The sequence below is a fragment of the Nannospalax galili genome, unplaced genomic scaffold, assembly GCF_000622305.1.
Source record: "Nannospalax galili isolate Female #2095 unplaced genomic scaffold, S.galili_v1.0 scaffold180, whole genome shotgun sequence".
Taxonomy (NCBI): Eukaryota; Metazoa; Chordata; class Mammalia; order Rodentia; family Spalacidae; genus Nannospalax; species Nannospalax galili.
In genome coordinates this window covers 3,316,748-3,344,518 of record NW_008348199.1, presented here as the reverse complement: position 1 = coordinate 3,344,518, position 27,771 = coordinate 3,316,748, and the positions used below count along the sequence as shown (strand labels likewise).

Genomic DNA, 27,771 nt, shown 5'->3' with positions numbered 1-27,771 from the left:
CAGAGATAGGAATAACAAAGGTTTATTTAGAAATGGAAAGTAATACATGGTTACCTCCATCCCTTACTGCCTCTTCCTCTCAACAAGATACAGATGAGCAATGTAGGGAAGTGGAGGAGGACACAAGGGTTTCCCCAGATGACACTGAAAAACCAAAGTACTGTGTGTCCAGGAGGCTGCAGCTGGACTCAGTTCGACTCTGGTACCCACAGCACTCCTGGCTCAGGAACAGCAGGGGAACCAGGCAGGGCACTGACCATCCCTCAGCTACACAAGATCCAAGCTGTGCCCAACTGTTCCCAGGGATTGAGAAGTCAAGTCCTAGTGTCTTCAGGTGCTCTCTTGGCCCAGGAAAGGTAAAGTTTGGAGGAATGTCTTCCAGCTGCTAAAGATAACTAAGTTTGTACCATTTAGGAGTAAAACAAGCAGCAGTCTAAATACCAAGGTAGATCACCCCAGACACCTTTCCTAGGTTCCCTGGCTGGGCAACCTCAGAGCGGGAGGACTCAAGTTTGGCTTAACTCTGGAACCTTCCAACTGGGCAGATCTAACTCTGCGGAAGCATTAATTAATTCAAGTTCTCTTTACTGGGTTTTGTGCCTTTCATAGCACACACAACTGATTTTTGCAATACTCCTAGAACCTGCTCCAGCTCTGGCAGCTTCAATTTAATTCTCTTTTCAGTTCCAACAATACACAAGGGGACTAATCAATGACACCAGGAACCATGCTGGCCTGGCCATCAGTGCAAGCCTGTGTTCTATGGCTTGCCCCAACTGCCTTAGAGCATGTTACAGAAAACGGTTCACCAGCTTGCCTGGGAAGAACGCTCTGTCTGCTCTCTGACCCCACCAGGAAAATGCTCCTCTGTACGTGCTGTGGGACACACAATAGTGGACACAACACCCCTGATGGAGCCAGAAGGCAGCCAACAGCTCCCATCCTAACAATCCCCTAGCCCACAGGGCCACAGCATGGCAGTGGAGTCTGTCAAAGACCTAACTGACTGGGTGCTGGAACCTGCACCCAACCACGCTACGATGATGATGTCATGCTGGGTGAGAACCACAGGGCTAACAGGCCAGTCCCTGCAGCGGCACCCACAAGGCTATGAAAACTGGGCTGGGGCATTTGGCACAGCAACAACAGAGGAACATGGACTCGGAAATCATTCTAGGTTACCCAGGAGTTGGCAGTGGACTGTTCCTAGCAGAGTAGCCATGCTACCTGGGCCGCCACAGAGCTCTGTATCCCAGCAGTCAGGTCTGGAGACGGCCATGCTGAGAAGGCAAGAGGCCAGTGACCTAACACTGCTCTCAAGCTGCCCTGGTTTCCACTAGCACAGCAGGCACCCATTCCCTGCTTTGTCTGAAAAATTTGAATAGAACAGGAAAGCTCCAGAAAAAGCAATGCCTTCTGAAGAGTCCCTGCCCTGTATCCCACGGGGTCACAAGAATGCCAACCCAGTGTACCCTTTCTAGGTGAGAAATCAGTTTGGGGTCAAGGGTTGGGGAGGCACATTGACAAACACAAGCCTACCTTGGTGATGGGTAGAGGGGAGAGGAAACACACTACAGAAACATGAACACACAGAAGGGCATGGGGGAGAACACAACACAAAGGCGGGTCCCATCCAGTGAGGAAGCTCTCCCTGGTGTCCCTTCCTGTGTTCAGGGGGCTTCAGTCCGACAGCCCATTGGTCACAAGTTTTGCCATGGGAAACAGAACCACCCTCCTCTGCTCTGTTTCTGCTCAAAGTTTGATTTTGAATTCTGTGGGCTGTGTGGTCACAGAAGCCCCCGAGGACTTGAAGAGCGCTTTGATAATGGTGTCGGGGTCCACTTCGGCAGGAGGGTTGGAAGAGGCAGAATTCATCCGCCGAGGCAGTTCACTCTCCTTTTTCACTGTAGGGCTGTCACTCAGCCGCCTATGAGGGCAGAGGAGAATCAAACCCTTGTCAGTTTCCCTTTAGATGAGCCGGTCTCTCCACAGAGTATGGCATGGGTATAATGCTCTCTACATTACCAGAACCTCACTTCATCTTATTAGTAAACCTGTGCTTTTCTTATATACTGCTGAGAAAACTGTGCTGCAATTTGACACGTTCTGTAGTTTCAAGTTTAGGAAACGCTCTGTGTACCTTCTAGATGGTAATACATAATTGCATATTAAACAAATCTTTCCAAGTCTGACCTAAATTAATCAACTATTTAGCCCAGTGATTTCCAAATTAATCAAGTCACAAAACCATTCAAAATACTTATTTTAAAAATCTGTAATGATGGGGGCTGGAGAGATGGCTCAGCAATTAAGAACACTGGTTGTTCTTGCAGAAGACCCGGGTTCGAATCCCAGCACCCACATGGCAGCTAACAACCGTCCGTAACTCCAGTTCCAGGGGACCCCCAACAGCCTCTTCTATCCTCCTGAGGCATTGCATGACATGGGTGCACTTACCTACATGCAAGCAATACATGCATACACATAAAATAAAAAAAAAGGAAAAAAAATCTGTAATTATGGGCATGGGAGAAGGGTATGTACCCATTAGTGTAGGTGCCCTCAGAGCTTAGGAGCGTCAGATCTCCCTGAAGCTAAAGTTATAGGTGGTTGTGAGCTGCCTAAAGCTGATGACAGGAACCCAACTAGGGTCCTCTGTAATAGCAGTAGGTGCTCTTAACTGCTGAGCCATCTCTTCAGTCCCTTTCCAAAATAATTTTTAAATAATTTTATTATTTTTATATTTTTACGTGTATGTGTGTGTTGCCTGCATGTATGGAAGTGCACCCGTATCATGCAATGCCCTCGGAGGACAGAGAGGCTGTTGGATCCCCTGGAACTGGAGTTACAGTTTTTAGCTCCCATGTGGGTGCTGGGATTTGAACCCAGGTCTTCTGCAAGAACATTCAGTGGTTTTTTTTGTCTTTTTGAGACAGGGTCTCCCTGTAGCTCCAGCTGTCTTGGAACTCACTATGTAGACCAGGCTGGCCTCGAACTCACAAAGATCCGCCTGCCTCTGCCTCCCAAGTGCTGGGATTAAAGGTGTGCGCCACCACACCCAGCACATTCAGTGTTCTTGACCGCTGAGCTATCTCTCCAGCCCCTCCAAAATATATTTAGAACACAACTTATTCCTGGACCACAGTTTTAGAAGTTTGTCTAACCACACCATTTATTACCTAGGTTCAAATTCTGCCTTTCTAAATATCCGAGTCTGTTTGGCATGATCCCACCCACCTTGGTCAAGTCTAACCTCCTTCCCCTTTCTAGAAAGTTGCATCCTACCATCCTCAAAATTTATGCATCTCGGGCCCCCAAACAGCCCTCAGTGCCAAGTAAGGTATGTTTGCCCAAGTGTGTGAAACAAAACTCAGTGGCACCCGCATCAGTTTACCACACTCAGTTACAAAGAGGTGTGGTCTCTTAAAAAAGGGACCATGACTGGCCTGCTCTCCACTTCCTCTGGAGAAAATGGACACTGTAGTGTCATCCCTAAGGGTCAAACCCCTGGAAAGACCAAGACAAACCACTTTGTTCTCCTTTTCCATGACAATAGAGGAATGGAAGAGGATGAGAGAAACTGGGCTGCAGTTCACCCTAGAGCAAAGAGCTGGCTGTGCAGAACAGGCCAGCAGAAACCCTGTCCCAGCCCGTCTCTCCCTCTGGCACTTACAGCAGGATGGGCTGGTCTGAGGTGATGACATTCCCATTCATGTGCAGGTTGCACTTCATTGGCTGTCCTGGAAAACCAGAAAGAAAAGGCTCTGTTATGTGATCCATTTCTCCCACAAAAGGACAAGTGCCACCATCTCCATGACCAAGGATCAAATTCCACCTCTGAAGCCAGGCACAGTGGCACAATCCCAGCACTGAGGTTCAGGCAGGACTGCAGTTCACAGCCAGCCTGGGACACTGAGTGTACAACCAAACAGAAGTTGTCTATCACTGTAGGTCTGGGGATGCAACTAATATGGCTGATTTTTCTTTTTTTTTTTTTTTGAACTTGCTATGTAGACCTGGCTGGACTCAAACTCATAGAGATCTGCTTGTCTCTGCCTCCTAAGCGCTGGGATTAATGATGTGCACCACCATGCCCAGCTCGTTTTCTTCTTTAGAAAAAAAAATTTTGTTATTTTTATTTTATGTGTACCAGTGTATTGGCTGCATGTGTAAGTGCGCCCATGTTGTGCAATGCCTGTGGAGGCCAGTAGAGGGTGCTGGATCTCCTGGAACTGGAGTTATGGATGGTGGTTAACTGCCATGTGGGTGCTAGGAATCGAACCCTGGTCCTCTGCAAGAGCTGCTAAAATGTCTCTCCAGCCCCATGGCCATTTTCTGAAGATGCACTCTATAGTGGTGTGAAGGCTGACTATGTTAGCACAGATCACTCATTACTTTTCCTTCCCTCCAAAGCTACTCTTCTCCAAACCTTTCAGCACACTGACCCTAACCGTAACACCTGACACTCAAGTCTTCCGGAGGTGATTTTAGGCTTCTCTGCCATCACCATGCTTGACTGCTTTATGAGCAAGCTTACCTCAGTGTGCCAGATACCGTGTGATGACCAAACAGGCCTAGTTCAGTAACAGTGAAGTCCTCCCTCAAGCCAAGCTGATGCTAGTGCTGCCTCTGAAACTCTAGAACTGTGAGCTAAGTAAACACCTTTTCTTTAAAGAACCTAGCCTCAAGCATTTCATTACAGCAACAGAAATTAGACTAACACATGTGGACACTACAGAAATCTCAGTAATGAGACCAACAAGAAACAAAGAGGCAACGAACCTTGCTTCACAATGGAGAAGGTGAAGGACATGGAAGTGAGAAACTACTCAGCGAGAAGTCACCCAAACAAGTTTGGAAAGCACCCAACAGAGGAAAATGTCAATGCTATAAAACTATGTGAAAAGGATCTGAATGTGTCTGTACAGACTTGGTGTCCACAGGACGAAGGGCACAAAGGCTTTCAGGTCACTGGAAGCTTGCACATATGAACCCACAGCAATGGCGGCATCAAGCAGAAGACCCAGGACAACTCAATCAGACAAGGGCCCAGAGTGGAGCAAGGGAAATGGGCAGTGGGCCCTGGCATGGGAACTGTTGGAGACTGATTACTGCTGGGTGAGGGAGAGCAGACCTTAAGATCTCTAGATGGGCTGACTGGACCCCAGTGGATGAATATGCACCGAGAGACATCTCGGTACAAATGCTTGACTGAATGGGATTTAACAAGTATGGAATGCATGAGATTCAGCGGGGCTGGGGAGGGGCAGGAAAGGGGAGCGAGATCTCAATTTGATTAAGAACTGCTGTATGGGCCAGGCATGGTGGCACCCACCTGTAGTCCCAGCACTTGGGAGGCAGAGGCAGACGGATCTCACAATTTTGAGTTCAAGGCCAGCCTGGTCTACAAGGAGACCCAGTCTCAAAAAGAGCTGCTGTATGAAATGTATAAACACTCAATAAAAAATTAAAAATAAGCTGGGCATAGTGGTGCATGCCTTTAATCCCAGCACTTGGGAGGCAGAGACAGGCAGATCTCTGTGAGTTTGAGGCCAGCCTGGTCTACATAGCGAGTTCCAGGTCAGCTGGGGCTACAGGGAGACCCTGTCTCAAAAAGACCAAAAAGTAAATAAATAAAATAAAAATTATTTTTTAAAATTCTGAAAATACGTCCATTGTTTAAAAAAAAAAAATCACTCTGAAAAAAAAAGATGAGGGGTTGGGGCTGGAGAGATGGCTCAGTGGTTAAGAGCACTGATTGCTCTTGCAGAGGACCCAGGTTCAATTCCCAGCACCCACATGGTGGCTATGAATTGTTCTTAACTCCAGTTCTAGGGGAATCCAAAGCCCTCTTCTGACCTCCGCAGCACTGCATGACACCGGTGCACTCACATACATGAAGGCAATACACTCGTACACATTAAAAAAAAAAAAAAAGAAAAGATGAGGGGCTGAACTGTTGCATGTAAGACGGGATGTGCAAAAGCAACAGCACATAAAAAGGTCAGTGCCGTGTGACAATGCTTCTGTACCCAGTAAGGCCACTGTTCCTCTGAACGAGGTTCTGGTGAATGACTACACTGCAAACCTGTGAGAAGTGACTCCAAGCACACAGTGAACTCAGAAGGAACTAAAAGCCACACAGGGGGTAGAAAACAGCAGACATAAGCCCAGGTACTGGTAACAAATGTGTGGGTCACTGAAACCACTCAAGAAGAAAGGTCCAACCTATTGAAAACACATGTCCAACTTCAGGCACTTATTAAATGTATTTACTGAGCTCTGCCTTATTGTACTTTGCAGAGCTCCCCTGCCCCCATCTCCAAATGGAAGAGTCACAGCACCCTACGAGAACAAGATTAGCACCACTTTCCCAAGAGCAGTGCTCACTTCAAATCTCTGTCACATTCTGGTAATTCCTGCAGCGCTTAAAACTATCTCAGTATGAGTATACTGTTATGGTGCTGTGGGAAGCAGGTACCCCTTTTTTTTTTTTTTTTTTTTTTTTTTGTTTTTTTTTTTTTTTTTTTTTTTGAGACAGGGTGTCCCTATAGCCCCAGCTGGCCGGGAACTCCCTGTGTAAGGAATTGGCTTGGAACTCACTATGTAGACCAGGCTAGCCTTTAACTCATAGAGATCCACCTGCCTCTGCCTCCAGAGTGCTAGGATTAAAGGTGTGCACTACCATACCTGGTGGGGAGCAGGTACCTTTAATGTACTATTATGGTTGTTGTGGCATGCCATGAGTCCCTGTGTTTATATTATTCTCTGCCTTCCTGATTCTAATAGAGCTCTGTTCCACAGCACTACTCAGTACACACTGAATGAAAAAAGAGGGTGGTAGAAAGACCTCCTCTCAATAGTAAGCTTGAGAAAGAAAGAGCAAACAGATGGGGCGTGGTGGCACACACCTTCAATCCCATCGCTCAAGAGGCAGAGGCAGGTGGGAGATATCTGTGAGTTTAAGGCAACCTTGGTCTACCTATCAAGTTCCAGGCAGTCAGGACTACATAGTGAGACCCTGGTCCCAAAAAAGAAAAACGAAACAAAAACAAAAAGGGAAGAAAAGGCAAGCAGTTTACTCACTAGTAGAGTTCACCCAGAAGCCAGCATTTAGCTAAGACTCCAGGCTTCTAAATAATCTGTTTCCAAGCAGCCAACAAGCCTATACCTGGAGGGACAGGCTGTGGCTCTTGGCTTCCCCAGCAAGACCCTGTAAGAGATGAACTACTATGCAAGAGACTGTACATTACTGCCCATTCCTGGTGCCCAGGAGGACCCAGAAGGTGGTGCTCCAAGATGTCTTTCCACCCATCTCAGAGGAAGGCTTCCCTCAAGTCAACTTCTTAAAAGCAGGAAGAGAGGCAAGCAATGGCAGTGTCCTCCTCTGGCTTACCGTCCAGACAGCGGTTGTTGTACTTCTTATATGCAGTGATGGCATCATCCTTCTTCACGAAGACGACCTCTGCAACCCCAGGATGGACCAGTCGAGCCCGCTTAAGGGCTCCACACACACAGAAGAGCTCCTGCAGACAGGGATTGGGAGAGAAATCCTGACTCCCTGCCATTTCCACTCCAAGGATTCTGCAGTGGCTACACTGCAGCCCATGTCCAAGATTTCAGGACGGCTCCAGCTCTGGTATTTTTTTTCTGAGGGGAAGGGGGGTTTGAAACAGGGCCGCACTACATAGCCCTGGCTGGCCTAGAACTTGCTATGTAGATCAGGATGGCCTCCAACTCAGAGATCCACCTGCTCTGCCTCTCAAGTTCTGGGATTAATGGCGTGTGCCACCATGCCCCTGCTCTCATCAACCAGGACTAGATTAAGGGACAAGCTGTTTTGGCAATAAGGGTGTAGGTGAGGCAGGAAGGCTGGTCTAAACGCCTTGTGTCCCCAAGACCTCTTACAAAGTCACTGCCCAAGTCCTTCACATCCACCTCAGTAAGTAACAATTTCTGGAATTCCAGTGAGGAGTGGCATAGAATGGGAAGGCAGGCTCATCAAAGATCAAGGCTAATACCTCACTTGGGAGTCTGTTAGAACCACAAATTCTGGATTCTACTCAGTGAGACTAACAGTGACTGATGGAGGAGATTCCTAGGGCATAGGACTTGAACACCAAGACCAGAAGAGAGGAGCAGTCACTGCGGGTGCTCTCTTCAGCAGAGTGATCACTTCTAAGTTTCTCTTAAGCTGTGTTTTCTTTAGTCTAGACCTTGCTATGAGGCCCAGACTGGCCTTGAATTTGTGGTAATCCTGCCCTGGTCTCTGGGATTACAAGTATGAGTTACCATGCTCAGTGTAGCCCGAAAATTACTCATTCCTCCGAAAAGTGTAAGCCAGCCAGGGGCAAGACGAGAAGCGCCCTGGTAAGAGGAGCAGAGCTGGCTGCAATACGGAGAGCTAGCATGGACATTATGGGAGTGAGCCAGAACAGCTGGGCGAACGCCCTGCCCATGGGGTGAGACAGCACGTGGGCGAGGGACACTGATGGAGGCTACTGGCAGGCTTGAATGGCACATGGATTATGGGAAGCTATTTCCTGTAAGTCACCCCCCACTCCCAAATGTCATAAAATGGTACAAAACCCAAACTAAAAACGTCTTATGTTAGTCTGTGAGCCCTGGGGCCTAAGAGGGCCCCCACACAAACCTCCCAAGAAGGGAAATGGGACGAAAACTTAGTACAACACTTGGCCAACTGAAATCATTTTTTTTTCCCTCAAGATTTTAATTTTAAGGGGCTGGAGAGATCTGTCTTAAAAAAAAAAAGAAGGTGATGTGGTGGCAAAATGCCTTTAATCCCAGCACTCTTTGGGAGGCAGAGGCAGGCGAATCTCTGAGCGAGGCCAACCTGGGGTTGAGGTACGTTCGGAGAGATGGCTCAGCAGTTAAAGAGCACTGGTTGCTCTTCCAGAGGACCTGGGTTCAGTTCCCACCACCCACAGGACAGCTAACAACTGTCTGTAACTCCAGTTACAAGGGATCTGATGCTCTCTTCTGGATTCTGGAGCACTGCATGACATGGGTGCCCTTATACACATGCAGGCTAAGCACTCATATACACAAAATAACATTAAAAAAAAATAGCCAGGTGTGGCACACGCCTTTAATCCCAACACTGGGGAGGCAGAGGCAGGCAGACCTCTGTGAGAAAGAGGCCAACCTAGTCTACATAGCAAGTTCCAGGTCACCTGGGGCTACAGAAAGACCCTGTCTCAAAAAAGCCAAAAAAAAGAAAAGATTGAATTTTACTACAAGGAAGAATGTGAAAGCAGTCCTCCACTACCACGAATTACCCAGGTCAAGTCTTCCATACTTACGGAAATTAGGGGTCAGCCTTTCTGGAGTGCAATGGATAAGCCTGTGTGTGCTACTGGCAAGATTGCATCTGCTTGAGATGGGGAGCCTGCTTAGTTCTGAAGTCATGCACAAAGCACTCACATGCTTCCCAGTCAAGACCAGGGACAAGTCTCTATCAGTCAGGAGGAGCTGCTACGAGACCCTGAGCTCTGGCTAGGGGGGCAGCTGCAGTCTCCAGGTGTATTTACTTGACGTTGAAAGCATTCCAGGATCTCTAAAGATAATGGGTTGGAAAGAAGTTCTGGCTGCTTCCAGGCTCACATTTATCAAGCATCTGACTTATGATTATGCCCATGGCTTGTGGGCAGGACAGAATGGCCCAGAAAAGCAATCTATAGAGGTCACACACCAGACAATGCTGATCCATCTCAAGTCCTTTCACAAGATGGAATCCCAAAGGAGGCAGGGAGCTCCAAAGACTCAGGCGAAAACATCAACCATGAATACTGTGCCACAGTACAAAGGTAACCCACCTAGGACCCTAGGACACAGACAGTCCATGATCAGACAGGCAATCTGGGCAAGTGAGTCTGGTTTAGAAGCTGTGCAGGAGACAGTGACCAGAGCTGGATCGGCTGCTGTGCTCTGAAAGTCCTGCTCTCAAGGCTCACATGGAGTGATGGAGTCTTCCCACACAAAGACCGCCTCTGCTATCCCAGGATGGACCAGCTGAGCCCACCTGAGGCCTTTGGCTGGTGTCTAAAAACTTGGATTTCAAGAGGGTTCCCAATACTCCTAACTGATGGAGTAGCTCACCAGCGCTAAACTGTAAGTAAAATAGTTTATGGTAAATTCTGGTATATGCTATGCCCACGATGCCTACATGAGCACTGGGTCTTTATTGGACCCCTGGTTTCAAGAGCCATCCTAACTTGGGGGAGTAATGTTCATCCTGTGTGACCTACTTGGAGACTGTGCCTGTTTTCCCTCAGACTCTGCCTTCTGGTGATTTTGCTCTGTATCCTTGTGTGGTAATAACAACCCTGAGCAGGCCCATATGAGTCCTGTGAATTCCAGCAAACCGTCAAACTGGTGTGTGGTCTTAGGGACTTGCACCACAGAAGAGGTCTCAGATTTAAAGTTCTGGCAGCCATGGTACTTACAACAATGTCCTCCTCAGTGACTCGAGGGTGCAGATTATTCACAGTCATCTTGGTGCCTTCCAAGGGACTGAGCACAGGCTGCCACAGAGACAAGAACATTATGAGGAGTCAAACGGCAGACATGCTCTCATATACCCACTCCACAGACAAGCACCCAGGGAGGCCCAGCAGAAACCTTATACAGGTGCCCATCCATGACACTAGGCACCCTGGACAGTAGAGGCCACCATACCCCCACTACTTTCTGAATATACAGGCCTTTCAGGTCCAAGCCTGCACAGAATACTATTAAAGCTTCCAGACCCAGCTGGCTCAGATGACATTTTCTCATTTCTAAGAGGCACAGGATGCCTTTTCTTCATGGTTCCCAGCAGCTCTCTTCTGAGAAACCCCATCATTACATAGGATGATCTCTCTACAGGTTTGGTGTCCCACCACTGCCCAGCAAGCACTCTGAGAGCAGGGTCCCTAGGTATTTTCTTGTTCATTCTCAAAAGGAGCACTTGGGAGGCAGAGGCAGGCGGATCTCTGAGTTCAAGGCCAGCCTGGTCTACATAGTGAGTTCTAGGACAGCTGGGGCTACAGGAAGACCCTGTCTCAAAAGACCAAAAAACAACAACAAACAAAAAGGGGGGTGGTAATGCCACCTCCCAGGGGTACTCTGAGGACCCACTGACCACCCAACACAGGCTGACTCTTTACTGGGGTGATCATTTTCACCTCACCTCAGCAGGCGGCAGCTCTTTGGGAGGCTCCTCCTTGTTCACCAGCGTCCGGGACATGTTGGTCAAGGATTTTGTTCGCACAGAGGAGGGGAGAACAGGAGCAGTGTATGCATCATTCTGAACCACTTTGGTGAGAGGGAGGGCCTTAGACATGGAGAGTTTGGAACTGCTCAGCCCGGTCTGCACAAACAGGCAGAAAGAAGTTTGAGAAGTCAGAGATGCAGACTCTACTGTCTGAGGGGTTAACAATGAGCTGAATACAAGAATACCTCAATCCCACCCAGTCTAAGTCTCTTGGGTAGTAGGAGGGGTGGGGGCTGCCAACCACCAGTGACATCCTCTAGGGAAGGGCAAGAGGTGAGAAAAGCACACAGCCTGCACTGACAGGACCCTGCTGGAAAGCACACAGGAGCCATTTCCATAGCACTACATCTTCGCAAGAAGCTTCCATAAAGCTTTGACCAAGAAATCTGCTCAGGACCAACAGGCTCACCCATACCATTCAAACTTTCCAAAAACCCTGTAATTAGGGACTGGAAAGATGTTAAGTGCACAGTAGTTAAGTGCACAGACTGCTCTTGCAGAGGACCTGGGTTCAGTTCCCAGCACCCACATGGCAACTAACAACCATCTGCAACTCCAGTGGACCCAACACCCTCTCTGACCTCTGTGGGCACTGTGCAACATGGGTACACTTACATGCATGGAGGCAATACACTCATACACATAAAATATTGTGTAAGCTGGGCGTGGTGGCACACGCCTTTAATCCCAGCACTCGGGAGGCAGAGGCAGGTGGATCTCTGTGAGTTCAAGGCCAGCCTGGTCTACATAGTGAGTTCCAGGACAGCTGGGGCTACAGGGAGACCCTGTCTCAAAAAGACCAAAAAAAAAAAAAAAAAAAAGTTTAAAAAAGAAAACCCTGTAACTTGCAGCTGGTCAGGAGGCTGAAAGCTTGTGGTCAAGTTCATTCCTAGATAAGGTTCTACCATAATGGAATGATCACAACCACAAGCTGCCTGGACGCAGACACTCAAAAAGGTAGAGAACGCCTAGACTTTTGGTCTCTGATCTGGAAATGCAGTGGCAATGTGCACAGACATAGCTTCTGCAGCTCCCAGACCATCGGAGGCAGGATGGCAGAGTTGGTGTGCACAGACCATCAGCAATCCCTATGCCAACTGAGGATATAGTCCCTCGACAACATAAACTTAAAGATGCATGACACTAAAGTAGATGGGCTTGCCCATTTAGGACAAGGTTTGTTGGCACTGACCAGGAAGGAGGGATGTCACAGTCAGAGAGGGAAATCAACGTATGGGGCAGGTCATTCACCAGGCTTCTCCAAGTCTAGGTGAAACATCCTTCCCATGCCAGACTCCACATTTCTCCTGCCACCTTCTGTGTTTCAAGAGCCAGAACAGTGCAGTGGTTACCCATGTGACCCTGGGAGCCACAATATTTTGGCCCAACTTGATCTATTACTTATAAGCTAGGTAATGTTAAACAGGTTCATTTAACCTGTGCCTTTGTGCCTGCTTCCTTGTCTGAAAAAACAAGTGAAATCATACTGTCACTGAGAGGGAGAAGAAATCTTTTTAAATCGCCAATCAGTCACTATAAAAACTGTCCTTTCAATTGGGGTTCATCAAGAACACAAACACCTGATGATCAGGCAGACCCAAAGAGTCCAATTGGTGGAAAGGCCTGGTCCCTTTGTAAATAAACAAACTGGCAACATTCAGTTTCATACACCACTCTAAGAACTTCATTAGTAACCAAGAAATTGGTCCCCACACTCCAGTGACCAAAACTGAGTCTCTGCAGGATACTTGGTCAGCACTCTTGCTGGTCAGCTTTCCCTGCACATGTGCTACACCTGCTGAAGGCCATGGCTCAAGTGAGCTTTATTCTTGCTAACTACCACCCCAGAAATCCAGAATCCAAGAGTGGGAAGAGGTGCTAACCACCAAGGGCCAGGGGTACACAGAATGTTCTGTTGCAAAGGTAGAGAAATGGATTCCCTCCTATCGGACTACTCACTGCTATGGTTTCAATGTCTCCTCTAAAACTCACTTCCTCAGTAACAGTTCTTAGAGTTGGGTCTTTTCAGAGCTGCTGTGGTCTTCAGGACACCCTCCCACAGATGGAGCAAGGTGATCAGGAGTGGGCTCCACAGGAAAGGGCGAGTTCAGCTCATCTCTGACTTCCACATGATCACCTGCTTTCCACATTCTGACTTTGTGACAAGGCCCCTGCCAGATGCAGCCCCTTGATTTCCTGGCCTCCAGGAGCATGAACTGAGTAAACACCTACAGTCTACAGTTTACCCAGCCTGCTGCGTTGTTATAGCAGTAGAAAGACACTAAGACACTCAACTTTCCCTCAAGTGTCTCAAACCAGCCCCTGGGAACTCTGCATCTCACGTGCTGTGGGACCTGATCAAATTCCAGGATACCACAGCCATGGCATGTATTAAAAAAAAAAAAAAAAAATCAAGGAGCTGGCTAGTTACAGCTCTGAAAAACCTGTAATCTAAATCAACGAGAGTCTCTATTCTCCACAGCCTCTCCCATCCTCCTGACCCAATGCAGAGTGTAGAGAAAGGGAAACTGCATACCATGTGGTGGAGAAAGCCGCCCGTGGCTGCAAACTTCATCTGCTTAGTAGGAATAGGTGCTATCACGTCATCATCTTCATCTAGGTCATACAAGTTCTGAGAATAAAGAAATACAAGCTGGGCTGAAGGTGTAACTCAGTGATTCCCGAGCACCACTGAATGAAAACACAGTCAGATGGATGGGGTAAATCCTACTATGGCACGCAGGCCTTGACACACACTGAACCAAGAACAGGAAAATGACTTTTGGAGTGAACAAGGGATCAAGAAAGGAGCTGGGCACGTGGGTGGAGGCACCTGGGGAGACTGGTCTGGATGGCTGGGGCTTCAAGTCCTTCTAAGGTGACACCTACCCACAGAACCCAATAAAGTTAAAAAGTGCTACAACTTCCAAACATCTCAGAAGTTTCCTTTTTTGTGCAAACAGAATCTATGGCGCCCAACCTGGTCTCAATGCTGACTCCTCATGCCCCAGCCTCCCAAGTGCTTGACACACTGCTGGAAGTATAAATAGCATATATTTATCCAGAATCTCTCAAACACTTTATAGTCATGCGTCACTTAACAATGAGGATATATTCCGAGAAAGGACTCCACTGTGGACAGAGTGCACTCGGACTACTTTACACCTAGACAGAAGAACCCAGCACATGCCTAGGCTGTGGAGTATGCCACTGCATGCAGTCTGCCATTGACCACTGTCACTGTGCAGCACACGGCTGCTTATCATCTGGCTTGGAAGGTCCAACCCATGTACAATCCACAGGAGTAAACCTAAACCCTCCAAAGAGTTTTAGCTCCAAAGATGTTCCTAGCAGTTTCTATGATGTTTCTAACAAGGAAAACGTTCAATCAGTGGGTCATCCAGTTGTTAAAAATTTTATTTATGAAAATATGAACAATCCAAAAATTGTTTTGAGTTATGAAAAAGAAGAATGGCACAAAATTAAGACCATGACCTCGACTCCACCTATGTATTAAATCAAATACATTGACACAGCAAGAACCAGGAAAAAAAAATGGGGCTAGAGAGATGGCTCAGCAGTTAAGAGCACTAGCTGCTCTTGCAGAGGACCTGGGTTCAGTTCCCAGCACCCACATGGAGGCTAACAACCTTCTGGGACTCCAGTTTCAGGGAACCTGATGCCCTCTTCTGACCTCTGTAGGCACTGCATGTATAGCACACTTAAGACACAAAACACACATATACATAAAATAAAACAAAAAACAGGAAGGAGGGCTGAAGAGCGGTTCAGTACTAGAACACTTGCCTAGCCCATGTAAGGCCCGAGTTCCAGCCCTAGCACATCAAAAAACCAAAACCAAAACCTAAGAAAGAGTTAATCTTAACACACGCATGAAGGACTCATCTTTAAATTGTCCACATCAATGACATGTAACTTTTAGTTTAGTGACAATTTAATTTGCCCTGTCCCTTATGCTTCCCTTCCTTATTAAGCTTCTTCTTGGGAGCTGGGGCGGGGTGGCACATGCCTTTAATCAAAGCAGAGGGAAGAGCTCTGTGAGACTGAGGCCAAGCTGGTCTACACAGTGAGTTCCAGGCCAGTCTGTTCAAAAAGACAAAAAAAAAAAAAGTTTCTCCTTTTTTTGTGAGAATGGAGTTCAGTTGGTAGGATGCACAAAGCCCCAGGTTCAAAGTCTAGCACTACATAAACCAGGAAATGGAGGCAGAAGGATCAGGTGTTCGATGTTATCCTTGGCTACATAGTCAAGAGGAAGCCAGATGCACTACATTGAGACCTGAGTGGGCTTTTTTTGAGACAAGGTCTCCACTGTGTAGCTGAGGCTGTCCTCCTGCTTCTGTCTCCTGAATGCTGGGATTATAGGAATACACCACCATGCATGGCTTAAGAAGTTGTTTTTATTTTCTTTTTTAAAAAACAGGGTGTCTTAGCCGGGTGTGGTGGTGCACAACTTGAATCCCAGCACTTGGGAGGCAGAGGCAGGTGGATCTCTGAAGATCAAGATCAGCCTGGTCTACATAGTGAGTTCCAAGCCAGCTGTGGCTACAGAGAGACTTTCAAAAAACCGAAAGAAAACAAACAATAACAACAACAACAACAAAAAACAGAGTCTTACTATGTAGCCCAGACAGGCCTCAAATTTTTCACTCTGCCTCAGTCTGTAAGTGCTGGGGTTACAGGTGTGAGCCATCATTTCCAGCAAGTTCTTTTTGAAGCGGCTTCACTGTATAGACTAGGCTACCCTGGAACCGAGATAGCCCCTGCCTCTGCCTCTGAGTAGTAGGATTTAAGGTGTGTGCCACCAGACCCACAAATTTCTTTTTTTTTTTGTCTTTTTGAGACAGGGTCTCCCTGCAGCCCCAGCTGACCTGGAACTCACTATGGAGACCAGGCTGGCCTCGAACTCACAGAGATCCACCTGCCTCTACCTCCCAAGTGCTGGGACTAAAGGTGTACGCCATCACGCCTGGCCACAAGTTTCTTCTTAAGACTCACATATTGCCAAACTGAAAACCCTCCTGGAACACTTTGAACTGGGAACCTTAGGCCAGTCTTCAATCCACCCAAGCAGATCTTATAAGAACACATGCAGGCTTACATGATCCCTTGTGGGCACACACACACTCATCCATTCTACCTGTTTGGCCTGGTGGTTATTGACAACATTGATCCTCATTCCAGCAGGATGGGCATGAAGTGGCACCATAGCCTTTTGCTGTGGAACCTAGAAACATCCAGTGGTCACAATCCATCCCAAAGGGTTCATGTGCATTCTGAGTAGGTCAATGAACTTGAAATATGGTTGGCATATAGTTTGGACCTTTGATAAAAGGAACTATAAGCAGGAAAGTATCACCATCCCAAAAATCATGCAACAATGCATGTGTAGGGCTCAACGAACTTGGCTCAGCCAATGTCTGCTGCTGCTGCTGCTGTCCCTGTGAACAATGCTAACACAGATTAAACACAGCTGCCATGCCTTCTGGAGAGGTGGTTGTGTGGGTGGCCAGGGCACCGGACAAGCAGTCACATCTGACTGAGCTCCTATGCTGGTCCTCCCACTGATCGGCTGGGTAATATTAGACACATTATCTTCTGGGAGTAAAGAGAAAATGCATTAAGTGCCTGCCAGGCACATGTGCCCAGTATGCTTTGTCCTCTCTTCCTCCCTATTTGTTTCAGTTCGGTTTTGGGGTTTTTTTTGGCTTTTACACAGGAGACAATACTTTGCTGTCTCCACAGGCCATTGTTAATATATACTGGGCCTTAGAAAGCAGGAAAGTGTTGGGCCAACACTTTGAAGGACTGCATTTTTACCCAACACACCCGCCCGTCCTCAGTCTCCCGATCTACTTCTACCTCTCTTCCTGGTTTTCTGGAAAGCCAGGTCAGAAGCTACATCCTACCTGGATGGTTTTGGTGAGCTTGAGAGCAGGAGTCACTGTCCCAACAGGTGGGCCTGCAAAGGCTGCAGGGGATCGCCTCTTCAAGCTGATCTTCTCCCGGGCATCGGCCACCTGGCGGGGCTTCTGGGGCATCATGCTCTGCTGTTTTCGAGAGTTTAGCATCTCTCTGGCATCCTGCACTTTCCCCTTGATCCGAAACCGAGCATCTTTCTGCAAAAGCTTCTCCCGGGCATCTTTGACTCCCAGCTTGAGCCGGGCATCTGAGAGGCCTATCTTCTGCCGGGCATCAAATCTCTGCTGGAAGGTGGCTGTGCGTGTTGGCTGACTGAGGAGGCTGTGCTGGATACCAACTCGAGATCGGATGCCTCCAACTCCTGGTCTGGCACTCAGCCTGCAAACACAAACTGCAACAGTAAATGATCTGGGTATCAACAGCAGCCTATGGAGGAGAGCTGTGAACACTGGGAACAGAGCCTGTCCTGGGGCTCCAGAAACACTGCTCACAACTGAATAAACAAAACCATAAAGACTTCTTGCCCTGTGGCTTTTAACTTTGCATCATAAAATTATGGAGAGCCTGGAGACTTCCATCACTAGCTAAGATGTCTGCTCCCCAATCCATGGTCTCAATCAACCCTTTCAGCACCTTGAGGGGTATCTATTATTATGCTTGCTTTGCAGTGTGGTGGGCAGACCTGGTGAAGCTGCCTGACTAACAAAGGGGATCTCTAAAGCAGGCAGATACTTCTTACCAGGCTAGGGAGCCAACATGTGGGTCTCAGAGCTCAAGGACCAACAGAACGGAGATACGAAGACAGGAGATACCAGCCAGGCCTGGTGCTGCATGCCTGTGATCCCAGCACTCAGGAAGCTGAGGCAGGAGGACTGCTATTGAGTCTGAGGCTGGTCTGGGCTACACAAGAAGACTAATCTTAAAACAAAACAGAACAGTAACAAAGGAAACAAAAACAAAACAAAAAAGTTGCTATGCAGTATCAAAAATGTCCAATTTCAGAATCTGTTAAAATTAGAAATGAGGGTTGGAGAGATGGCTGAGTTGTGAGGAGCACTTGCTCCTCTTCCCAAAGAAGTGGAGTGCAGCTCTCAGCACCCACGTCAGGAAGCTCACAACCAACTGCCCGTAACTCCAGTTTCTGGGAATCCAATGCCTTCTTGCTTCTTTGGGCACTGCACACACGTGCACATGCACACAAACAAAAATAAATCTGAGAGAGAGAATGAGTGAATGAGAGAATGAAAATAGATACCCTGGCCGGGTGTAGCAATGCGTGCCTTTAACCATGTAATCCTGACACCACTCGGGACACAGAAGCAGAAGGATCAGAATTTCAAGTGATCTTTGGGACATACCAAGTGTGAGGCTGGGCTACACTGAGACTGCTTCAAATAAATGAGCAGAGGTGAATCCTGTGGTACTCTAGACTCTATAGCATCTACTTTAAGACATTACCCATTTCATCAATCATGTAAGCAATGAACCCTTATACTATCAAAAAGGGGGTGAGGGGGCTGAAGAGATGGCTCAGAAGTTAAGAGCACTTGCTGCTCTTCCAGAGGACTTAGGTTCAGTTCCCTGCACCCACACCACAGCTAACACCCACACTTAATACCAGTTCCAGGGATCTGATGCCCTCTTCTGGCCCCCACAGGCACCAGGCACCCATGTAGTACACTTACATGCAGGCAAATATGTATACACATAAAAGTAACTAAAATCTAAAAAAAGAAAAGAGCCGGGCGTGGTAATGCACGCCTTTAGTTCCAGCACTTGGGAGGCAGAGACAGGTGGATCTCTGAGAGTTCCAGGCCAGCCTGGTCTACATAGTGAGTTCCAGGACAGCTGGGGCTACAGGGAGACCTTGCCTCAAAAAGACAAAAACAAAAACAAAAAGGGAGAGAAAATCACCTGGCTGTTTGCAGTGTTGGTAATTCTGAGGATGTTTCCAAACCTCCTGTGAATCTATGGAGGATAATGCCTGCTCCGAGAGGCATGATAAAGAATATGCATGTTCTGGCCAAGACAGAAAGTAAGAAAGCACAAGCACACCTGTTCCCCATGCTCCAGGCCCCCAGGTCCCCTTCATTTGTCCCCAGGCCCTCACTGTCCCCAAAAGTAGCCAATGAAAATTTATAAGTTTTTCCAATTTACCACCTTGTTTGAGGCGTGGTCTCTGTTGTTTGCAGCTGTGGGTGTTTCCTGTCTGCCTCCCACCTTGCAGTTAAGAGCACTGGGTTACAGACTTACACTACTTCCTCTGGGTTTTATGTGAGTTCTGGGGATTCAAAATCAGGTCCTCACATTTCCCTGGCAAGGACTTACCACTGAGCCGGCACCCCAGTCCCAATCATATACTTCTTTTAAACTATGTAACAATGGGGCTGGAGAGGTGGCTCAGCGGTTAAGAGCACTGGCTGCTCTTGCAGAGGACCCAGGTTCAGTTCCCAGCACCCACATGGTAGCTAACAACCATCTGTAACTCCAGTTCCAGGGGATCCAACATCTTCTTCTGACCTCTATGGACATTTCACAACACAGATGTACCTACCTACATACAAGCAATACACTCATACGCAGCAAATAAAAACAACATATAAAATATTAAAAAAATAAGCTACATAACTTATAAATAGGGATACTGTAACATCTTATAAACGAGGGAACTGAGACTCAAGGAGATCATTCAATAATCAGAGATGAAGTACAGATTTGAATTTCCTTGTTACTTATTTTAAATATTTTATTTTTATTCTACGTGTATGAATGTACTGCCTGCATGTGTGCAAGTGCAACTGTGTCGTGCAATGCACATGGAATCAGAAGGTGTTGGATTCCCATGGAACTGGAGTTACAGACAGTTGTTAGCTGCCATGTGGGAGCTGGGAATTGAACCCAGGTCCTCTGGAAGAGCAGTTAGTGCTCTTAACCATTGAGCCCGTCTCTCTCCAGGCCCCAACTGTTATCTATTTTAAATGCCAACAAAAGGATTAAAAGACTTGTAACCTGCAAAAAAAAAAAATCAATCTTCCCCATCTTAATGCTCACTATTTAGTTCTACTATGCCAGTAACACTTTCAAAATAATAATAAAAAAAAAGTTAAGGAAGAGTGACTACTGTCTCCATGTGGAGCAAAAATCAAAGATTCTAGTCTTGCCGAGGGACAGAGCACTCCACTGACCAGAGGGTGAGAATGTATATGAAGGACAACTGAGTGACAACGTGCTCAGCTGGTCACACACATACCATATTACCTGTCTTGGTGGTATGTTACCAAGACAATTGGGGCTGGCATTTTTATCTACAGTAATACCTCACTTAGTGACAGGAATACATTCTGACAAACGCGACACCAACTGAGAGAGCTCCGCACTACTACCTGACCCAGAGCACCACCCTCCACATATGCGCTCGTTGTCCTGAAGACAGCACATGACTGTTTTCAAGCAGCACAGAAGGTGCACTTGTGGGAGGGGTGCTGGCTCCCGCGGGGAGAAGCCGCTTTACAATCTGGTGCATTCATTCCCTGGGTACACTAGCTCTTTCAACTCCTTTAATGAACAGCTTTAGGGGGCTTCAGTGTTCAGGCTTTTTATAATCACTTCTCTTCCTGCATGAAAAGACAGCTATTCATCCCAGCAGGCAGCAGTTCGGGGTACAAGGCAGGCATTAGTCATCAGGAATTCTTCAAATAAACACTCCTGCCAGGGTAGGTCTCTAAAACAGAGTCAATTATGTTCCCCTCTGCCCAAGAGCTGCTGAGGGCTCCCTAGCAAAAGCCCTTCCCTTCAGGGAGCCTCCCCTCCTGCCAATATCAGCCTGCAGCCTCAGGTCCACCGCCAGAGAAGTTCAAGCACACCCTGCACTTTGTCTCTGATAAACAGCTGGGAGGGTCTGAGCAAGTCTTAGCTGCCTCACCTCAGCCAACAAGGTCAGCAAGGCAATTCCGTAATGGCTTCCAAATCCCCCCAGGTATCCCACAGGATCCTGGGAGGGTGCTGCAGGCCAGTGAGAGGGCAAATGTCCCCCTGAACCTTCTCTCTCCTGTTCTCCAATGGAGTCTGGGACGGAGGGAGGATCTGCAGACTAGGAATGCCTATTCCTCCTGGTCCTGTGGAGGACAGAACCAAAGTCAACTCCAAATACCTGGTCCAAAGAGTCAAGCCCATAATGGTAGCTCTGATTTACATAAAGTGGATTTTAATCCATGGGGGGGGGTCATGCGTTTTGAGGGTCTTTTTGAAACAGTCCCCCTGTAGTCCCAGCTGGCTTGGAACTCACTATGTAGACCAGGCTGGCCTTGAACTCAGAGATCTGCCGGCCTCCGCCTCCCAAGTGCTGGGACTACAGGTGTGCGCCACCACACCCGGCTGAGGGTCATTTTTTTAAACATTATTTTGGAGGGTGACTTGTATGCCTAGCATGAATGTGGCATTCAGAGGACAACTTTCAGGAATTGGTTCTTTCCGTCACCATGTGGGTTCCGGGGACTGAACTCAGGTTTGGTGACAAGCACCTTTACTGGCTGAACCATATTACTGCCCAAGATAATTTTTACATAGAGAAAACACAGTTTACCTCAAATATTGCTAAGGGTCAATTCCAAATAGGTACTCTGAGAGTGACAAGGGATGGCACACACAAAATGAGCTCTAGCTCAAGCCAGCCTAACCTCCAGCATGGACAAGGAGGGCTCAAGATGGCCCACCCCAGCTGAGGAACACTGACAGTGGATGGCTACTGGGAAAGGGAGAGTCATTTTCCTTCAGGGATGTGGACCCTGAGAACTCACTGTGCTCCAGCAGATGGTCCCACAGCCAAGCACACACAGGAAGCACCAATTGGACTCAGTAGGAATTAGGAGAGAGCCCAGTATGGTGGCACACACCTTTAATCCCAGCACCTGGGAGGCAGAGGCAGGTGGATCTCTATGAGTTCAGGGCCAATCTGGTCTACATATTGAGTTCTAGGCCAGCTTGGGGCTACAGGGAGATCCTGTCTCCAAAAACAAAAGGAGCTAAGTTGGAAGGGGAGGATGGGGAGGAGAGGAGTTGGAGAGGGAGTGGGGGGTTGGACTGGATCCAAACACATTATGAACATTAAATATTTATTTATTATTTTATTTTATTTTTTTTAAATATTTTATTATTTTTATGTGTATGTGTGTATTGGCTGCATGTAGGTGCGTGCACCCGTGTCATACAATGCCTGCGGAGGACAGAAGAGGCTGTTGGATCCCCTGGAACTGGAGTTATGGACAGTTGTTAGCTGCCATGTGGGTGCTGGGATTCGAACCTAGATCTTCTGCAAGAACAGCCAGTGTTCTTAACCATCGAGCCATCTCTCCAGCCCCGAACATTAAATATTTAATCAAAATAAGAGCGATAAAGATGTGCTAAGACACTTCTGAACACCTCACATTGCTGACTTCTGCAGACACTCTTCCATCCTTGGTGAATAAATCTGCATCTCCTTCATCTCTCCTCAACAAGGAGTAACCTTGAGCAGCAGGTCTAGAGCCTCGGTCAGGTCAGAGCGCAGCTCTTTCCCACCCACTAAGGCACCAAGATTGCTCCTCAGATGGGCCCCGGTGGCTCGTTGCACAATGCCAGCACACTCAAGGCGTTAGCTAGCTGAAAGCAACAGACAACTCTCCCAAGAACTAGACTCAGAGGGGCTGCCTCAACTACTGAATCAGACCTCTCACAAAGAAAGGCAGATGCCAACACGGGAGCAGGCTTGCACACAGATGGTGCCCAGGGCTCCTGGGAGGTGGAGCCCGATGGGGCCCTTCATACCTGAAATCACTGCTGGGAGATCTTTTCATCCCCAAAGGCTCTGTTTGCCGCTTCTCCCAAGAGAAGGAAAGCAGCTCTAGGGCCAGCCACACAAGTTACTGAACACAGAATTCTTCCTGGGATACCTACGCAACAGTAAAACCAAAGTTCCCGGAAGAGTGATTTCGGTTAGAAAGCAAGGAAAATAGTATATATTTACTGTAGGAAATGACATTTCTGCATAGAAATTTGTTCAGACCTATCACATTTCTTGATATGGGGCCCTGGACCTAGCTTTTCTTTGCCGACTATGCAAATAAAATAGAATTTCTAGAGGTTTTAACCCCTACACAGCATGTCCTCCAGTCTAGTCCTCCAGACTGTACTCCTGTCTCAATCCACTCTTCACATAAATGCACAAGAAAATCTTCACACTGAAAAATTAATCAATGCACCTCTGTATCTCAGCCCTCTACAGTGACAGGGAGGAGAGCAGCACCTGAGCCCTCAGCTCTCTTTGAAGCACTGCAGATACATTAGTTCACTGCACCCTGATGGAATATATACTTGTGTTTTATGCATAAGTGAATAAGGGTCACTTAAGCAACTTACACAACTCCACATGGAAAGGGGGAGGAGGTGGGACTGACCCTTGGCAGTCCCTACTCTTCCTCCAAGTAGTTACATGCTTCAACTCTGTAAGGAAAGATTCATGATAACTCCCATCACTTGAACACTTACTACACAGTACATACTTTGGTTTCAAGACAGGGTCTATGCAGCTCAGGCTGGGTAGCAGTCCTCCTAGATGGCCATGCACCACCACACTTGCTCTAACAATATATAAACTTTAAACTTTTTTTTTTTGGTCTTTTTGAGACAGGGTCTCCCTGTAGCCCCAGCTTGCATGTAACTTACCATGTAGACCAGGCTGGCCTTGAACTCAGAGATCTGCCTGCCTCTGCTTCCCAAGTGCTGGGAATAAAGGCATGCACGTCCACGCCAGGCTAAAACTTTATTTTCTGGTCTCCCTGTAGCCCCAGCTGACCTGGAACTCATTTTGTAGACCAGGCTGGCCTTGAACTCAGAGATCCACATACCTCTGCCTCCCGAGTGCTGGGATTAAAGGCTTGCACCACCATGCCCAGCAAACTTTAAAAAAATATATTTTATTTATATTTTTATTTTATGTGTATGAGTGTATTTCCTACATGTGTGTAAGTGTACCCGTGTCATGTGATGTCCACAGAGGTCAGAAGAGGGCGTCTGAGCTCCTGGAACTGGAGTTAAGGAATATTGTTAGTCTGCCATGCAGATGCTTCGAACCAAACCTAGGTCCTCTCCAAGTGCAGGGTCCTCTGCAAGAGCAACCAGTACCTTTAAGGGCTGAGCCATTGCTCCAGCCCAGAAACATAGTATAAACTTTTAAAACTTTAAAACAATGTTACTGTTTGGAGCTACAATAATCCCCAGAGAACTCACTATTGAAGGCTGGTCTCTAGCTAATGGTGCTGTAAGTGACTGGAAGGGCTGGAGTGATGTCTTTTAGAGGTTGAGAGCACTGGCTGCTCTAGCAGAGGATCAGGGCTTGGTTCCCAGCACCCACAGGAAGGCTAACAACCACCCGTAACTCCAGTTCCAGGGGATCCGACACCCTCTTTGAGTCCACTAGGGTTCGCATGCACATAATGCACTTATATACATGCAGGCAAAACACCCATACATACACATAAATTTTTTTTTAATTTTAAGTGACTGAATCATGAAGGACTAACCTTAACAATGCACCACCTTTATCCATTGATGAGTTCACAGCTAAATGGGCTGCTAGGAGATGGGCCCTAAGGATAGGAAGTAGGTCATGGGTGGTGGTGGGGGCTAATCTTTGAAGAGTACATTAAAAAATGTTTTTATTTTATGTGTATGAGTATATTGCCTGCATGTATGTAAGTGCACTGGTGCCCTGCAATGCCTGTGGGGGTCAGAAGAGGGAGTCAGATTCCCCTGGAACTGGAGTTAGGGACCTTGTTAGCTGCCATGTGGGTGCTGGGAATCAAACCCAGGTGCTCTGCAAGAGCAGAGAGTGCTTTTAACGGATGAGCCATCTCTCCAGCCCCTGAAGAGCACATGTGTCCTTTCCCCTCTCTTCCTCTCAACTCTCCAGCTTCCTGGCTGCCTTTAGGCAAGCCCCACCCCCCATACCATTATATTCTTTCTGCCTCCAGTCTAAAGCCAGAGATAGCCCATTGTGAACTGAAACTATGAGCTATCTCCTCCTTTAGCTGACCATCTGAGATATGGTCACAGCAATGTCAGAGCTAACAGTCTCTCACCATTATCCTGAAGCTGCCAGGACACCAGTGTGAGCAGGACACTGCCTAGCTGGGTGCTGAACCCAACAGTAGCACTCACAGGGAACTGGATCCGCCTTGATCACAACCAGTTCTCCCCGAAGATCTACACATCCTCCCACATCCCCAATCTCCACCCCCTGCTCAAACAAGACTGTACCCACCAAGACAGACCAATTAGTTTATGTAGACTGCCTGCAGTCGGGAGCTGCGGGAACAATCCTAGACAGGACCTGTGAAGCCTGGACAGGTTCAGACGTGCTGGAGAGCCAGCAACAACTCCACATCACTGAGCAGAGGGAGAACCTGCGAGATTATTCACGGATAAGCTGAGGAAACACACACTGCTCGCGTGTTTTGACGCAAAAGGCAGGTGAAAAGGCTACCTGAGGAACTATGTGGTGGCAGTTAATGCCAAGAAAGAGAGAATGTACTTCAGGCAGGGAGACCACGGGCTCTCTAGGCACAGATATGGGGAGGAAGTAATACCATCTGGGCAGAGGAATGATCGGGAAAACGGTATCCAGCACCTCTACACCCGGCAGCTTACTAACACATTAAGCCTCAAAGTGTGCTGGAAAACTACTGGCCAATTCCGGCTTCTTTCCGGGACACCCAAATAACTAGCACTGTCGAAGCGTCAGAATGTGGGGCGCACACAAGGACCTCCGCCGCGCCTGCGCCCCGCGCCACTGCACCCACTCTTTGCCTTCACCTTCCCACCTGTGAAACGGGCCTAGCAGGACGCCCCGGGGAGGCAGAGGCCAGAGGAAACCAGTCTGGGCAACATGGCGGAAGGAAGCCCGCCTCCCCAAACACAAACAAGCGCACGCAGGTCATCCCAGCACTTGGGAGGTGGGGAAAGGGGTGTTTGAGACCAGCCTCGGCTACAGGGCGACGTCAAAGCCGGCTCAGGCTACACCGCCCGTCTGGAAAACCAACCTCTGCCGCAGAACTTCAGTCTTTGGGGTGGGGAGGGCAGGGGGCGGGGGTCGCAGGGGTAAGGCCTCTCCTTACCCCCCAACCCCCGCTCCGCAGCGGCCTATCCCCCCGCCCCGTAGTGGCCTCCCCCGCAGCCAGTGGGCGGAGCAGCGGCCTGCGCCCGCCCTCCCCGGCCGCCGCGGCTCCCATCGCACCGGAGCTGCCCCCGCCGACCCCGGATCCCCTCCCCGAGCCCCGAAAGGAAAGAAAGACCGCTCACCGCCCCTTGGTCGTCGTTCCGCGCTTCCGGATGAGCTCGTCCAGCGAGATGTCCGCCATGTTAGTCACCAAGCCAGCGCAGCGCGCCCGCCCCTCAGCCGCTACGGAGCGACGAGGTGCTTCCAGCGCCCGGCCCACCAACTCTCGCGACAGCGCAAATGAAGCGAGAGCCGGAAGGGGCGGGACCGCTCCCCTTGAGCCTTTGCGGCACCGTCTTCTAATCTGCATATGGCGGGTCGGAGCGTGGCAGATTTTTTTCTTTTTCCTTCTCTTATAAATGAAATTAAAAGCACGTAGAAGTTAAAAACAACTAAGAAAACCTTCATGTAAGTAAGGCTGTCCGCTTGAGGAGCGGTTTGATACTCACCATAGTCGTAAGGAGGATTGAATCTACTACCTATGAAGGCAGGCGGGTACTCTGTTCATGCCTTAAACTTATGAGTAAGGAAAATAACGATTCGGGGTGACGCCCGAGTCCTCACTGCTAATGTGAGACGAATTTTTGAGCGGGTAAAGGTTGCCCCTAAGGTGACCCGCCTACTTTGCGGGATGCCTGGGTGAAGCGATCTGCCCGACCCCCTTGTATGCTCTAAAGAGAGACGATGAGGAGGAGTGTGCTGTGCTGCTGGGGCTCTGCTCGTCCGCCCAACGTCACTTAGTAAGGGCACTTGGTGAACCTTGATTAAGTAGAGCGTAAGAAACACGGGGCCTGGCTCAGCGGTTAAGAACACTGGTTGTTCTTGCAGAAGACCTGGGTTCAAATCCCAGCACCCACATGACAGTGATCGCACAGGCATTGCTTGACAGGGGGTGCACTTACCTACATGCAGGCAATACACACACATACAGCACACATAAAATAAAAACAATATTTAAAAACACAAACGTGATGGAACTATGTTTGTCAGTTTGCGTGGGCTGGAAACAGCCAAGGCCAATGATGTCACCTACTGTTCCACGTCAAGGATGTCTTTGACTTTTGAACCCTTAGCCAGGTAGACTGTACAAACGTGTTGGTGGGGAAAATTTGTTCAGCTGGGCTTATGACCAGTGCTGTGATTTGAGGCCGATGCAGGTGGGTGGTTGGAGGAGTGACCTAGTGGGGTTAGTGTGACATGTGGGGTAGTTGTTCACTGCTTCCAGCAGTGGGCCTGATCTGAGGTAGGCATTTGATACCACGTAAGAATCAGTGACATGAAACACACTAGGCTAGCTCAGCAGCAG

General features: G+C 48.2%; 1 protein-coding gene and 1 non-coding gene across 3 annotated transcripts; one reads left to right on the top strand and one right to left on the bottom strand.

Annotated features, from left to right (window-relative positions):
- Positions 1-6: 6 nt before the first annotated feature.
- On the bottom strand, positions 7-26,710 carry Poldip3 (DNA polymerase delta interacting protein 3). 2 transcript variants are annotated; one of them, XM_008844760.3, is made up of 9 exons: positions 26,549-26,709; positions 17,203-17,593; positions 16,434-16,520; positions 13,812-13,907; positions 11,192-11,371; positions 10,467-10,544; positions 7,397-7,526; positions 3,674-3,740; positions 7-1,927 (listed from the first exon to the last, which is right to left on the bottom strand). In XM_008844760.3, exons 1-9 carry the CDS (start codon positions 26,605-26,607, stop codon positions 1,753-1,755), a joined length of 1,263 nt encoding a protein of 420 aa, XP_008842982.1. In that variant the 5' UTR covers positions 26,608-26,709; the 3' UTR covers positions 7-1,752. The 2 variants fall into 2 exon arrangements, with proteins under 2 accessions (XP_008842982.1, XP_029424992.1); XM_029569132.1 differs by lacking the exon at positions 16,434-16,520 and having other exon boundaries at positions 26,549-26,710.
- A 261-nt stretch (positions 26,711-26,971) lies between these two features.
- On the top strand, positions 26,972-27,121 carry LOC115072338. The gene has a single exon (XR_003851384.1). It is a non-coding gene; the product is annotated as a U12 minor spliceosomal RNA (small nuclear RNA).
- The last annotated feature ends 650 nt before the right edge of the window (positions 27,122-27,771 follow it).